Source organism: Mytilus galloprovincialis, chromosome 6 (assembly GCF_965363235.1).
Source record: "Mytilus galloprovincialis chromosome 6, xbMytGall1.hap1.1, whole genome shotgun sequence".
Classification (NCBI taxonomy): domain Eukaryota; kingdom Metazoa; phylum Mollusca; class Bivalvia; order Mytilida; family Mytilidae; genus Mytilus; species Mytilus galloprovincialis.
In genome coordinates, this window is record NC_134843.1 from 3,151,220 (window position 1) to 3,166,397 (window position 15,178).

Here is a 15,178-nt window from a genome sequence, read left to right on the forward strand (position 1 = left end):
AATTTATTACAGCAGATAAAAGAAATAGGATTAATATACAGTTAATCAAAAATTATTTATTTCAACAGGAACATATATATTAAATATACTGTTCCCAGATTTCAATAACATTAAATGAATACTTTTTAATAATTATCGTATTTCGATAAACTCTAAACATTAAATCAACACTTTAAGCAAGTGGGGGAAGCAGGACAAGTCGCCCCACTGGCAAGTCGCCCCACACCAAGTCGCCCCACTTTTTCACCAACTCGCCCCACTTTAAAAAAAAAACGCCCCAAGCTGGATCACCAACTCGCCCCACTTTTTAAAAAATCGCCCCACATGTGAAATTGGTTAAATCATGTTTAATATTACTCCTGCCAACTCGCCCCACTTAATGGAAAACGGAATAATATAAGAAGTTTCTATAAGGTTTTCAATGGGATAGCAAATAAGTGGGGCGAGTTGGCAGGAGTAATATTTACGGAATTTAACTTATATACAACGGGATAACATCTTTTTCCATAAGTGGGGCGAGTTGGCAGGAGTAATATTTACGGAATTTAACTTATATACATCGGGATAACATTTTTTTCCATAAGTGGGGCGAGTTGGCATTACTACATTCATCCTGGTTAATAATATAATATAAATCTAGATATTATCGTTTTCTTTCAAGTGGGGCGAGTTGGCAGGAGTAATATTCACGGAATAACATCTTTTTCCATAAGTGGGGCGAGTTGGCATTAATACATTCATCCTGGTTAATAATATATTAATCTAGATATTATCGTTTTCTATAAGTGGGGCGAGTTGGCAGGAGTAATATTTACGGAATTTAAGTTATATACAACGGGTTAACATCTTTTTCCATGAGTGGGGCGAGTTGGCTTTACTACATTCATCCTGGTTAATAATATGTTAATCTAGATTTTATCGTTTTCCATTCAGTGGGGCGAGTTTTCAGGAGTAATATTAACGGGATTTAACACATTTCACAAGTGGGGCGATTTTTTAAAAAGTGGGGCGAGTTGGTGATCCAGGTTGGGGCATTTTTTTTTAAAGTGGGGCGAGTTGGTGAAAAAGTGGGGCGACTAGGAGTGGGGCGACTTGCCAATGGGGCGACTTGTCATGGATTCCAAGTGGGTTCACGACTCCCGCCATTATTGTAATAATCAGCCTCACAAAACAGATGAATTAATCTTTTGCGTAATTCACGATGTCAAATTTACACATCGACAAGGATGCGTTTAACAGAAGAATCAAGCGTCTATACACTGCTTGGAATGTAAGAATCAAGATAAACGATCGAGTTTGACACAGAGTTTTGTATTTGAGCTGGAATTCATTGAAGAGTGAAGTACCACGCCAAATAAATTTATGTTAAAATACCCTGTACCTGGTCCTGGATCTATTAGAGGATCGCCTTGCTTTGTTTAAATCTTGTTATTTATATGATTGAAATTTACGCAGCCTGTAAGCTGATGATCCGTCCCTTGTCTGTCCTTCGCAAGTCAATCCGGCCCCGTATTTTAGCTTAATCCATCCCCAATACACCTTATCGCTAATTCCGGCTGACCTGACCACTTGAACTCTTGAAGCAAACAACAATCACTTTTCCATTGTGGCCTCAGATATTTTGTTATATGACGTCAAAATTTTACGGGAACTGTGTGATATCCAGTAATGGCGGACAAATAGCGGTAAGGTGTATATTTAATATTGACAAGGAATAAAAATAAAGATAAACAGGAGTTCATACACCTTATCCCTATTTGTCCGCCATTACTGGATATCACACAGGTTCCTGTAAAATATTGACGTCATAAACCAAAATATCTGAAGTGACAATGGAAAAATGATTGTTATATGCGTCAAAAGTTCAAGCGGCCGGGTCAGCCAGGATTAGCGATAAGGTGTATTGTTATTCAGTGTTTATGAATTGTGTAATAATATTAAAAGGAGGGTGTAATGCCCTTTACCACCACTGGCACCAGGTATCAAACTATCGTATTAGGCAACTGTAAGCATCCAATTGATTAAAATTTCCTGTAATTTGTCAAAATATCCTTGTCATGATTCTTGAGAGATGTCAAATAATCATTGTTACAGTAATTTTGGGAAAAAATTTAATGTGATTTTTCAAAATCAATCGATTTTTTATCATCTTAAAGAAAGTGAACATTTCATAGTCATTCACCAAATATATATTTAGTCATTAACGTCATATGGCATGAACTTATACTGTTATTCATCATGAAGGTACTCCCTTACAACCCTCTTAAAGATGGTTGATAAATAAAACTTAGCCTCTGACTCGAAGCTCCAGAAACCGTCAGAAATGACAGAATCTGAAATCTATTTGTCCGTAACGACAAATTGGGATTATTTTTAGCTCACCTGGCCCAAATGCCAAGTGAGCTTTTCTTATTACTTGGCGTCAGTCGGGGTTAACTTTTACAAAAATCTTCTCCGCTGAAACTACTTGGACAAATTTCACCAAACTTGGCCACAATCATCATTGGTGTATTTAGTTTAAAAACCGGGAAATATTGATTGATTTCTTTTTACTTTTTAACTGTTTTTTATCCACACCCGACATTGATCACAATCTTAGAACTAATATTAAGAAAATGCAATTCCATGACAACTGTTTTCATTATTTAATTAATCTTTAGCAGAGAAAATCCTCCAAAAGTTTTTTTCATAGAGTAACACACATATTTCATTTAGTATGTAATAGTTATGTGTGAAATTATTATCAGCAGATAAGACTGTCGTAAAATGCAAAATGATTTCATGCAAAATAAAACAAGTTTAACTATTATCTGTAATAGTCGAACACTAAAAGGTAAATTTAAAAATAAAAAATGGTGGTTTCCAGTCAATTTGTTATTAAACAAAACAAATCGCAGAAATGAGCCTGGAATAACTTTACTTTAGTATTGTCGAAAACGTCTTGTTTTAAATTTGTCTTCAAAATCAAAATAAACGTTAGTGATGTCGAAGAAATTTAACATCTTGAGTCATTAGAATAGTTTCTTTTTAAAAATTTTGTCTTCTCTTAACTGTTTTTATACAATCTCAATATTTTTTTTCATTTAATGCCATGATGTCTTTGTCGACATCCGTTGAATATTTCTGATTTATATAAATTAAAAACAAAAAATACTGATATGGCCGAAGATACACACCATATATTTTTATTGTAGAAAGCTGGTGGAAATGATCCTTTGGCACAGACCGATGCATTAGTTGCAGCTGTTGGAGTGGATGAAGAAATTGTCTACTCTAAATCAACTGCTCTGCAGGTAAGTGCTACTTATTTTCTCTTCATATTTATGATATGGCCTAATATTTTCAATGATAAACTTAGCTGCTTATTAATATATGATAATAATAAAAATGAATTAATTCATACAGCTCATAGAATATACATAAAAAATTACATTCGCAACACAAATAGCACCAGTGTTAGTAGCCAGTAATTAAGGAGGTATAATCAATGAGATATCATAACCACAGAGATTAGATACAATACATTTACAGTACTTTTCAGCAAGATATAAATATTATCCTGAATAATTCAATTCTTTTACATTACGGAAGTAGTTGTACAAGTTGTAACTAGATAGACTTCTCCAATAATCTCAAGATAATGTCAAGAGCAAACCATGACAAAATAGACTAATTTTTCAAATGCATTTTAGACTTGGTTATTTGGATATGAATTAACAGACACAATTGTTGTGATTGCTGAAAAGAAGATTCTCATATTGGCCAGCAAAAAGAAAATAGAATTTCTTAAACAAGTTGAAAGTTCAAAAGATAATGAAAATGGATCTCCGGCAGTCAAGTTACTTACAAGGGATAAGGTATGTAATAGAGACAAGGGATAAGGTATGTAATAGAGACAAGGGATAAGGTATGTAATAGAGACAAGGGATAAGGTATGTAATAGAGACAAGGGATAGGGTATGTAATAGAGACAAGAGATAAGGTATGTAATAGAGACAAGGGATAAGGTATGTAATAGAGACAAGGGATAAGGTATGTAATAGAGACAAGGGATAAGGTATGTAATAGAGGCAAGGGATAAGGTATGTAATAGAGGGATAAGGTATGTAATAGAAACAAGGGATAAGGTATGTAATAGAAGGCATCAATGTATTTTTTTTTACCCAGTCGTCAACATGTAAGACAATAATTCAAAAACACTGTGTCATCGATTGTGTAAACGCATTTCCGTAACTTGTAAGTCATCTAGAGATAATTAGTGACTAAAAAAAAGAAATCCAACATATTGTATCACCACATTATCAATAATGTCAGATATGATTTTGTATCACCACATTACCAATAATGTCAGAAATGATTTGTATCACCGCATTAGCAATAATGTCAAAAGTGCTTTGTTTAATTTCAGGGAGACAAAGACAAATCCAATTACCAAAAAATGATTGATGCGATAAAAGACAGTAAAAAGGTATGCATATTCATAATATTTATAGAATAACTAATCGAAGAACTAAAAGAGAAAAATATTCAATGTGTGACCGAACAACACATTAATTCACGAATGTGTGTAGCGCATGAGTTAATTATCAGTGTTGTTCGGTCACGCATTGAATATTTTTCGATATTTGAATTCTTTAATTAGTTATTCTTTTTATTACATTGGCAAATGGCTTTTTTTTTAAAGAAATTAATGTAAAACATGCAAGGAACTATATCTTTTTTCTACTCATTCACAATTTGTTTTGATCCGGCGTTATCGACGTCTTGACAATGCCTATTGTTGTATGACGTCAGAGAGTGAAATAACCATGTTTATCATATACTTAAGCATTGATATGATAGCTTTTGCACATGTGTAATGAGCGGAAGTACACAAGCCATTATTTCCCACCCGGGCTGATAACCCATATCAGCCCGGGTTGATAACCCATATCAGGGGCGTCCCGTGCAAAAACCCATAACAGTGCTTCTCGTGCAAGTTACTTCCGGTGTTTCTGGTATCGATTGTTTTCTTTTCCATTTGTGACTTCAGATGTTTTTTATGACGACGTCAACATTTACGGGAACTTTTGTGGGGATAGTTTAGTACTTGCTAACAAATGCCATTGACAGTAAGAATCATTTTATAGTACAACAAACATGGAGTAATAATGAGCATAAAACTCTTCCAAATTTCCAATGTTTCAAAATGCCTCTATAGGAAATGTTACCATACATATATATGGAGGTAGTGATGCTGTTGTTGGACAATTATAGTATATTTGATTCATAATTTAACTTCTTTATAAAGTTTTTGACTGGTTTAGTTATTGCATTTGTTTATTTGCCTTACATGAAACTATTGTTGGAAGTATATGATAAAGCGATTAATACATGGCCTTTTCCATATCAGCCTGGGTATCATCCCTCGACCCATATCAGCACCTCGACTCTGTCTCGGGCTGATATGGGGGTCTCGGGATGATACCCAGGCTGATATGGAAAAGGCCATGTATTAATCTCTATTTATTTCACATGTGATATTATCGGTTTTTATTTAACTGGGAAATCAATGTAATTCATTTCAACCAATGTAATAAGTCTATTAAATAGCTATTGAAGACATAAATGATATCTGAAAATTATCTCATTTTTATGGAAGGAAGTTGGAGGTAGTATGATTTGGCTCATTAAGCAGTAATTGCTTGATGAGACTACAGTATTAGGAAGGTGAAGTAAATTTGTTTTTGATATTGTTTCACATGGCCTTAGTCCAATTTGCTTGCTTCAGCTGTATTCATCTGGATTAAGTTTGCTATGCTATTTGGTTTATATTTTATTAAAGAGATAAGAGAGTTTCCTTTCATCTTCTTAGAATACATCTGAAAATGTGCATTGATTATTTCTATTTTCACCATCACTATGACATGTAAAAATAGGTACAGTCGACTCTTGTTATCTCGAAGTCAGCGGGACCAGAGAAATATTTCGAGATGCACATAGTTCAACTCAAACAAAAACCGGAAGTTTGACAGAACAAGGGAAACAACTCTTGCTTAGCTTGGTAAAGCTAAAATAAATCCGGGTGAATTTGGGAAGGGGATCGATATTCTGGTAACAGATTGATGTATTTGTCTGTTATGGTCTTTCATTATTATAATAACATTATTTTTACTCATTCAATTGTTTCAGGTACAATTTTTTCCTATGCTTTTATCCGAGAGAGTAGTTTCCAATCGATAGTTTTGTTATTCAGGTCGTTTATAGTTGACAAAATTGTTTATTCTCTGATACAAGAGATTTTAGAAAATTTAGATTTCTCTTCATTTTGTTTTATCTCGCTCTTTCTTTTCAAAAGAAAATACAACAAGATTAAAGACGCCGATTGAGTAGTTGTTAGGTGATCATCAACAGAAGTCATAATACTTACTTTATACGCACCCAAGCTCATTAGTGTAAATCACAATTAATTGTTTTGTAAACATTTTAAAAACTTTTTCATGAACATTAACAACGTATACCTAATCATTTATAAAAATTCTATAAAATATATTCTTAGGTAAACACTCGTTTGAATAGCATGTCATTAAATCAATACAGCGGTCAGTGACTGGAAATTTAATTACACATGTGTTATCAGATTAACTCGTCAATCTATTTAAATGCTGGAGGTCATGTTTCGACATACGTGTATTAGTTTGAGATAAATAATGAATTTTGAATACTTTTGTTAACCTTGGGATCGTAAATTTAGTTCGACTCAACTGAAATTTCAACTCATCCAATTTCGACTTGTCAGGAGTCGAATTACATACATTTATATGGAACAAAGATCGGGACCACATGAAAACTTCGACTCATCCGAAATTTTGAGTCAACCGAGTTCGAGACAACGAGAGTTAACTGTACTTTAAACCAAATTATTGTCACATACTAAATTTTTTTCACTTTGAATATATCGGGAAATTGATTTCCTGTTTTTTTTTGGGGGTGTTCAATTTAAGGAAGACAAAGTTTAATACCTTTAAATTTATTTATATTCACATTATATCTTCTGTTAAAGTTACAAAAGTTATTTGGTTTACAGTGAGTGGTTCTTGAGTACTCCAGTACTGTTTAAATGGTATATAAGTTAAGGTAATTAACTGAACCAAGAGTTCATATGAGCATAATAATGCAATATTTGTTTTTTAGGGTAAGACAGTTGGAGAGTTTGCAAAAGACAAATTTCCAGGGGAGTTTATGGATGGTTGGAGAAATTCACTCAAAGGGGAAGGCTTTGTAAAGGTATCACATATTTTTGTTGTTGTTTGAAAAGGCATTTATCTATTGTTTATATGTTTCATACAAATAAGATAATGTGGTATTAATTCCAATAAGACAACTCTCCATCCAACTCCCAATGTATAAAAAATAAACAATGCTAGATCAAAATTAGGACTTCAACACCGATCCTTGGCTCACGCTGAACAGCAAGCTAAAAAGGGCCCCAAAATGACTAGGTAAAACAATTCAAACTGGTCAAACCAACAGTCTTATCTAATTGGGAAATGATAAAACACTTATGAACCACACCCACAAATGACAACAACTAAAAAACAGACTCCTGACTTAGGACAGGTGCATTCAAATGCAGTGAGTTTAAATGTTTCAATGTACTAATGAACTCAAAATTGTTTACTTTTTATTTTCAGAAGTTTTTATTTGCACAGAAATCTTTCTTTCTTTCTTCCAGTCTTGTTTGTCATGAGATTTTTGGTAAAATATAGGAAAGAGCACAGTAATTTCTTTTTAATAATTCTTTGGTATGAAAAAACGTTACCTGATGAAAGCGTTTCTTTGTTTACATTGAAAATGATGTCATAACTTAAATGACGTCACAACTAAAATCCCTAACAAGAGGACCAAATTTGGAAAAGTTACCTCATTTCAGTTTCTTTTTGAACAGATTTTGAAGTTACAATGTAATATATGTTTGAATTAAAAAAATAATTCATGCGGACTTCGTCTCCTTTCACAGGTAATGTCTGTCTCATTTTACTTGAAGCTCACAGTATGTCTTATCAATACATGATGTTGAACAAACTCCATTCATTACAAGAAGTTGTTCTAATTTGTGTCTCTTATTTACAGGTTGATATTAGTGCATCATTAGCCTATGAGATGTCAATAAAAGAGGAGTCAGAAATAAAGTTGATGCAGAAAGCCAGCCAAATCACGTGTGATGTATTTGCTAAGTACCTTCGAGATCAAATCATGGAAATCATTGATGCTGAAAAGGTACAAATATCAAAGTCAAAAGGGATTATTAAATGAATACTGGTGATATATAACTTGCTCTTCTATAGATATATTGATGCTATTTAATATAATACCCTGCTGACTAAGACATTTATCTGTTTGAATTTGTAATGTGAGGCATTCATGAAAAATTAGAAAAATTGTTTTTTTACGGCAACAGATGTCAGTGGTCTCTTTTTATTATTACCTGGTAATATTTATAACATAATTCTGTGTGTAATTGATTTCAAAACGATATAATTAGATGAAATTTTGTTCCTGTTGCAGAAAGTAAAGCATTCAAAACTTGCTGATGGTGTGGAACAAGCTTTACAAAATAAGAAATTTGTGTCTGGAGTTGATCCAGCTAATTTGGACATGTGTTACCCAGCTATTATTCAGAGTGGGGGAAAATACAGTCTCAAATTTAGTACAGTCAGGTACCTATTTATAGCATATGACAGTTTTGAGAAATGATGTAGTAAAGTTCTATCATCTCTCAAAAAAATACTTTTTGTTCAAATTTGCATTATTTCGTGGCATACTTATGTCAGGAACAAGACAATATGGTTGTAGATTTATTGATTGTGAAACTATCCAACATTAAGTTTTATTCTAATCTTTCATAAAAATTATTCGTGGATTATATGGATATCTTGGGAGGTGCAAATAAATTGTTTCATTTTACTCTTAAAATTAAGCTAAAAAATGGAACGAGAAAGATCAACTCTTTTTGGTAATAAATTACATGTATCATTTTATGTATTTTATATTTTTCAGTGATGATACTAACATAGATTTTGGAACAATAATATGTGCTATGGGTGTTCGTTACAAGTCTTACTGTGCTAACATTGTAAGAACGTTAATGGTGGATCCATCAGACAAACAACAGAAAGATTATGAATTTCTTCTCAGTGTAGAAGATGCAATTATGGAAAAACTTAAAGAAGGTAATGTCTATCAGATTTAACTAAGGGGTGTTCTAAAAAACAGATATATGGGAGAGAAAGGCACATTATGTTAAAAACTGGTTTCCCTATTTTTATGCCCCACCTACGATAGTAGAGGGGCATTATGTTTTCTGGTCTGTGCCTCCGTTCGTCCGTCCGCTTCAGGTTAAAGTTTTTGGTCAAGGTAGTTTTTGAAGAAGTTGAAGTCCAATCAACTTGAAACTTAGTACACTTGTTCCCCATGATATGATCTTTCTAATTTTAATGCCAAATTATAGTTTTGACCCCAATTTCATGGTCCACTGAACATAGAAAATGATAGTGCGAAGTTCAGGTTAAAGTTTTTGGTCAAGGTAGTTTTTGATGAAGTTAAAGTTACATCAACTTGAAACTTAGTACACATGTTCCCTATGATATGATCTTTCTAATTTTAATTCCAAATTAAAGTTTTGACCCCAATTTCACGGTCCATTGAACATAGAAAATGATAGTGCGAGTGGGGCATTCGTGTACTATGGACACATTCTTGTTTATTTCTAAAATATCTTGTAAGGCATCTCTTCAGGAGCAACCACAAATAATAATACATCATTATTGGAAAAGATCGTCAATTTTGCACCCCTTTTAGTGTTTCCTGCAGCTTTTAAAAAGGGCAGGGTAATTGTTAGCTCAGAGGGCACATTAAGCGTGATGGACAACAATTTTAGGGCACTTACTTAATATAAACAGGCAATTTCTATAAAATGGATTCATTTAAAACATACTAGTTTAATGCTATAAAAAGGACATATACATCTGTAATCAATCATTAAAACAAATTGTTAAACTAGAAAAAGTGTTTAAAACATATATATGAAATATTTAAAACAATAAACACAATTAAAAACAAAATAAGTTCTTTAAAAATGTTTAAAACAAGAAAGATCTATGTCATATATATAAAAATATTGCTTTGGTCATATCAATTGTCATTGACAAATCCTCCTTTTTTCCCCTAAAAACAGATTGACACATATCCAAATCATCTATTGATTTGGTATTTGCTGACACTAGAACAAGATTGTTTACAGTTGACACATTCAGTCTATTTCTGCCTCTTTGGTGCTGAAAATAAATAAATTACACATAAAACAAGAATATCTTAAATAATCTGGAATTTTTTTCATAAATTGTTCCTTTCTTAAATTAATTCAAATTAAAAACTGAAGAAGTAAATTTTAAAAAAATAATTTGATGAAAAAATGAATTAATTGAAAGTAATTAATATGCAAGTGATTTCATGAGATCCTTGGCCTAACTCAACTTTAACCTTAAATTATCCCTTTGACAAAAGTTTATTTTTACCCCCGAACTAACACCGTTGCAAGTGCGTAACCATTTTGTAATAAAAATCTACAAACCTTTGAAAAAATGATAAAAGCTTTCTGCATTTTGCGGCCTGTTTCTCATTTTCTTCCTCGCGTTTTCGCTTCATCCGATTTGTTGATGGCATGATTAGTATCTGTATTCACTATTCAATCTATTGCAGTTTGCTAATCAGCTGATTACGAAATCGATTACAAAATGGCGTCCTAGTGAACTTTTGTTTACGTTTAAAGGGAAATAACTCGAGCAGTATTCATAAAATATGTCTTTCCGTACCGGTTGTTAATTACGACGATAAAGGCATGGCGTCAGGAATTTCGACAAAATTAGGGCAGGGCGTCGAGAAATCGCGGCAGGGCGCCATTACACGCCAAAACCACCTGTAGGAAACATTACCTTTATGATGTCATATACCAGATAGAAGGCACGCCTGTATCCCTGCTCTATTAAAAATTTCAAGCACTTGAATTTTTGTCATTCTGTAGGGTAGTATAGAAATAATTTATGTTCCGTTAGTACATAATCTTGATTCCTGTACATCTGAGGGAGGGTGATCATCTTCTTAGATTTTAGTTTCCCAAATATTTTGTGCAGTATAAAATCAAACTTTTTAAGTTTTATCATAAGTTAAAGACCATTTTATCACTTTCATTTTTACCATCAGACAGATACATTAATGATTTCTTTTTTTCAGGAGAGAAAATGAGTGCAGTGTATGACCATGCTGTAAGCTTTGTTAAGAAACAGCGATCAGAATTAGTTGATAAAATGACAAAGAGCATTGGGTTTGCTATGGGCATAGAATTCAGAGAAGGATCATTATTATTATCTGGAAAGAATAACTTGAGAATCAAGAAAGGTACAGTGATATTGTTGTCTTTTTTCAAAACTACCTCTACCCTTTTTTTTTGGGAAAATGCATCGGTTTATTTGGAAATTGGGAAATTTTTAATAAGAATTAATAGTACTTAAAGTTGAATTTTAAGCTTTATATAATTAATAAGTCAAGTCATAACAGTTCATGTTTTTAATTTTTAATGTTCAAAGCTCCATTTTCCTGTCCTTCAACCCTTTGAACATATCAACAAGCTCATTCAAGTCGTTGTCATTTAAATGATGATTGAATGAGCAAATTCTCATGGTTGCATCTAGATTTCGCTGAGTCATCCTATTCCTTTTTGGAGTAAGAATGTTTGACATTAAGGAGAAGCTTCTCTCTACTACTGCAGTTGATGATGGTATACACATGCAGTAGTAGTACATCTTGTACACTAGAGGGAAGCACTCCTTCAAAACATCATCTCTCAGGAACTGGTTGTATACTGCAGAGGTAGTAGTATGTCCATTTCTTCTGTGAATTGAAGAAAAATACATTTTATTCAATTTAACTTTACTTACTTGTAAAACTAATAAAGATACTAGTTACAGTGACCTCACTTTCAGCTCAATATTTAATTATTTATTATGTTTTACAATTTAGTCCATGAACTTAACATTGACAATTGAATTGGAAATGGTAAAAGATAAATTGCTGATTTAAAAAAAAAAAAAATAGAAATCATTTAGCTTTTAAGCACTGCAGTCAAATAACATAACATAACACAGTCAGTTAAAGTTTAGTTTATCATTTAACCAGTTAAAATATCATCAATAAAAACTGCATGGTTGTGATTGGATTGTTCACAAAACTTAAAATTGTCAAGTCAAAAAGTTGCTGCTAAAATAATTACATATCATATGGTAACTACTTTTAAAGATCAATAAATTATATGAAAACAATATACCTGTCTGGCTAACTGTGATAAAGTTGTATTAACAATGAGTTGTTAGGATATAACATAACTGTAAAATTAAAAGAAGTGAACTAACAAATTAACATAACAAGAAAATAAGAAAAATAATGTATAAGTATTCAATGAATATTATCTGTTTTTTAATTTACTACATGATCATGTTATATTAATACATAAACTATAATTTAATAAACTTCAGATCATTTGTCACTGATATTTAATTCTGTTTAAATTCTTCTTATCTAAATGAATATACTTTTAATTTCAAATAATATTATCAATCTACATTTCAAAATTCAGATAATCATAAAAGAAACAATTTAAATAAACAACATTATAAATACAATTACATTTATACCCTGAAAATAAATTGTATTTATAATGAAAAAAAAAACAAACAACATGCATACTGAAATATAAACATTAAGAAAACAATAATGAATTGAATAAATTATTTGAGTGACTGCCTTGGTATACCTTAGCATAAACAGCTAAACTTTAAAACTCTTCAATTGGGTCTCAAGATCAACAGGATCAACAAGGCCTGGTGTGTTGATTGTGTGTCCTTTAAACTTGTCCTCCTTTGGGGATCCATAGAAATTTACTAATCTTGTAATCTCAGTCTGTAAAATTAAATAACAATAAATAATGATTATTAAAAACCTGAACTACTAAGACTAAAAGTTTGTAGATAAGGTTTCAATATCTCAATTTCATTTTCTAACTATGTTTCTTGCAGTTTCTTGTCAGTGAGACACAATAGTAATATCTTAAGAATAAAAATTACAGTAGAGTGTAATAAATTATTTTTTCAAATCATTATTATTTCAATCTATGATAAGATTAGATAATATCAAATTGTTACCTGTCCATATTCTCGAAGCTCAGGAATAGTTTGTGGCAAGTTTTCAGGGTGCAAGAAGCTAAATCCAGTCAAGACGGGTTCTCCAGTACTAAAAGCATCTTGTACTTCCTGTACCAAACTGTAAATTAGTGGAATACCTGTCAGTATAAAAAGATACATTTTTAGAAATATAATATGCCTAACCGTTAGTGACTTTGTATACAGCATTTTTTTCATAATTCTATACAAGTGGAAAACAAAGTAATAGATATTAACTAGATAAAACATAATTAAAAATATATTTAGATTTGACAAATGAATAAGTACCTGTCTTAGTTAAATACTCTTGTGGAGTAAGTTCAGGGTCTGGTCCCATCCTCATTCTCCTCCCCAATACAGTTCTGTCAGTTATCTCTGCAAATAACTGCTCACATTTAGCAAATTCTGTATCACTGTCTACCAAGTTGTCCATATTTTGCTCATAAATTTCAACAAGACCAGTCAAACTATCTTCTGTTGCTCTAACATGCTGTGGAAGGGAGGTAAAGTTGATATTTTCTGCTTGAAGATACAAAGAGAGCAAATTGAGAGGTTTAAGAATGTCGCACAAAAGCAATATGGTGGCAACCACAGTCTTGTTTGTCAATATCAGGCGTAAACCGTAGATCTCTGGTTCCTTTTTGTCAGCATAAATTGCATCCAAAGTGTCCAATATACACACATATCTGAAAGAATAAGAATCTTTTTTGTCAATAATTTGCCGTTTAAAACATTAATTATAAATGGCATTGTGGTTATCAATATTAAATAGATATAGGAAGATGTGATATGAGTGCCAATCAATCATGAATGAGACAAGTTAACTCTCCATTCAAGTCACAATTATAGAAGTTAACTATTCTAGGACGTCAAAGTATGGATCTATATTAAATATAGTAAAAAAAAGATAAATGAGAAACACTTAATAAGAAACTCATATAAACAAATGACAACTAACTGTTAAACATACATGTATATAAGTCAATTTTTATTGATCCCCACTTGAAGTTGTTGTAGTGTTATTGTGACAATGTCATTGATCATAAATATACATGTAATACTAGTTATGAGATCATATTAGCTTTCATAAAATAAAAGGAAGTTTATTTAAATTATAATTACCTTGAAACAAATCTAGCAGAAGCATGTAGATGAGATAACCACCGAGTAGCAGCTGCTTTTATCACAGCGAGAGGTTTATTTCCATAAACAGTCTGAATGTTTTTGAACACGGCCATCTTCTGCGGTGAATATTCAAACATCTTCCATAGAGACAAAAGTGCTGAATCAACATTCTTCAGAATTTCAAACTGCTTAATTAGATGTGCAAGACAAAGAGCAAGTCTGTGATTCCTGCAATTGATGTATACTGCAAAAGGGCTGACATGGCGTATTCTCCTTTGTAGACCTGAAACATAAATTATGTCATGAATAGATAATGATAATTCAGATATGTTTTTGAAAAAAAATAATCAAAAAGTTATAACTAAAGGAACAGATATACTAGTAATAGTAAAAAATTCAATGTGTGGATGACATGACTTTCAATGCTTTACTATTTTGTTTCTTAATCAGTCTCACTCTGACTCTGAGTCTCCCTTCAGTTTGTGTAACTTCATCCCTGTTATGCAAGTTGAATATGTTATCATTGTTATTGTATACTAAATTGTGATTAAAATTTTCAGTGACTGACACTTGGACGTCACAAATAATATGTGCTTTAAAATACAGGTTTTTACATGTAAATTTTTTGCTCTTATCTTTTATTTCAACATTTATTTGGAAAAGGGGTACTTCAAGGAACCAAGGTTAACCTTTTACTTTAAAACTGTTCATGCTGGGATTGATTTTTTAAAACTGAATATCAATTTTTTTTATAAAGTAATAATAAATTAATGGGCATATATATGATAAGGTGAATCAAA

At 31.9% G+C, this 15,178-nt stretch overlaps 2 protein-coding genes and 1 long non-coding RNA gene across 3 annotated transcripts in view; 1 reads left to right on the top strand and 2 right to left on the bottom strand.

The window, feature by feature from the left end:
- The first annotated feature begins 1,121 nt into the window (after positions 1-1,121).
- The window catches only part of LOC143078717 (FACT complex subunit SPT16-like), a 33,612-nt gene continuing 19,555 nt past the window's right edge, over positions 1,122-15,178 (top strand). The window contains exons 1-9 of the mRNA XM_076253642.1: positions 1,122-1,270; positions 3,195-3,293; positions 3,693-3,857; positions 4,409-4,468; positions 7,174-7,266; positions 8,113-8,259; positions 8,548-8,699; positions 9,040-9,212; positions 11,272-11,436. Coding sequence (XP_076109757.1) covers positions 1,202-1,270; positions 3,195-3,293; positions 3,693-3,857; positions 4,409-4,468; positions 7,174-7,266; positions 8,113-8,259; positions 8,548-8,699; positions 9,040-9,212; positions 11,272-11,436 — 1,123 coding nt within the window. The 5' untranslated portion in view covers positions 1,122-1,201. The remainder of the gene's footprint in view (positions 1,271-3,194; positions 3,294-3,692; positions 3,858-4,408; positions 4,469-7,173; positions 7,267-8,112; positions 8,260-8,547; positions 8,700-9,039; positions 9,213-11,271; positions 11,437-15,178) is intronic.
- On the bottom strand, positions 11,596-12,492 carry LOC143078720 (uncharacterized). Its single transcript, XR_012979250.1, has 2 exons — positions 12,362-12,492; positions 11,596-11,928 (listed from the first exon to the last, which is right to left on the bottom strand). It is a non-coding gene; the product is annotated as an uncharacterized LOC143078720 (long non-coding RNA).
- LOC143078472 (uncharacterized) lies at positions 12,862-14,453 on the bottom strand. Its single transcript, XM_076253330.1, has 4 exons — positions 14,376-14,453; positions 13,542-13,939; positions 13,236-13,372; positions 12,862-12,993 (listed from the first exon to the last, which is right to left on the bottom strand). Exons 2-4 carry the CDS (start codon positions 13,684-13,686, stop codon positions 12,862-12,864), a joined length of 414 nt encoding a protein of 137 aa, XP_076109445.1. The 5' UTR covers positions 13,687-13,939; positions 14,376-14,453.

What these genes read in the sequence shown, in the direction of transcription:
- LOC143078472 (XM_076253330.1), bottom strand. Translation starts at nt 13,686, where the DNA reads ATGGACAACTTGGTAGACAGTGATACAGAATTTGCTAAATGTGAGCAG. An exon ending in AGAGTATTTAACTAAGACAG is followed by an intron (nt 13,373 to 13,541) that starts GTACTTATTCAT and finishes TTATACTGACAG; the next exon opens with GTATTCCACTAATTTACAGT. An exon ending in AGCTTCGAGAATATGGACAG is followed by an intron (nt 12,994 to 13,235) that starts GTAACAATTTGA and finishes TTAATTTTACAG; the next exon opens with ACTGAGATTACAAGATTAGT.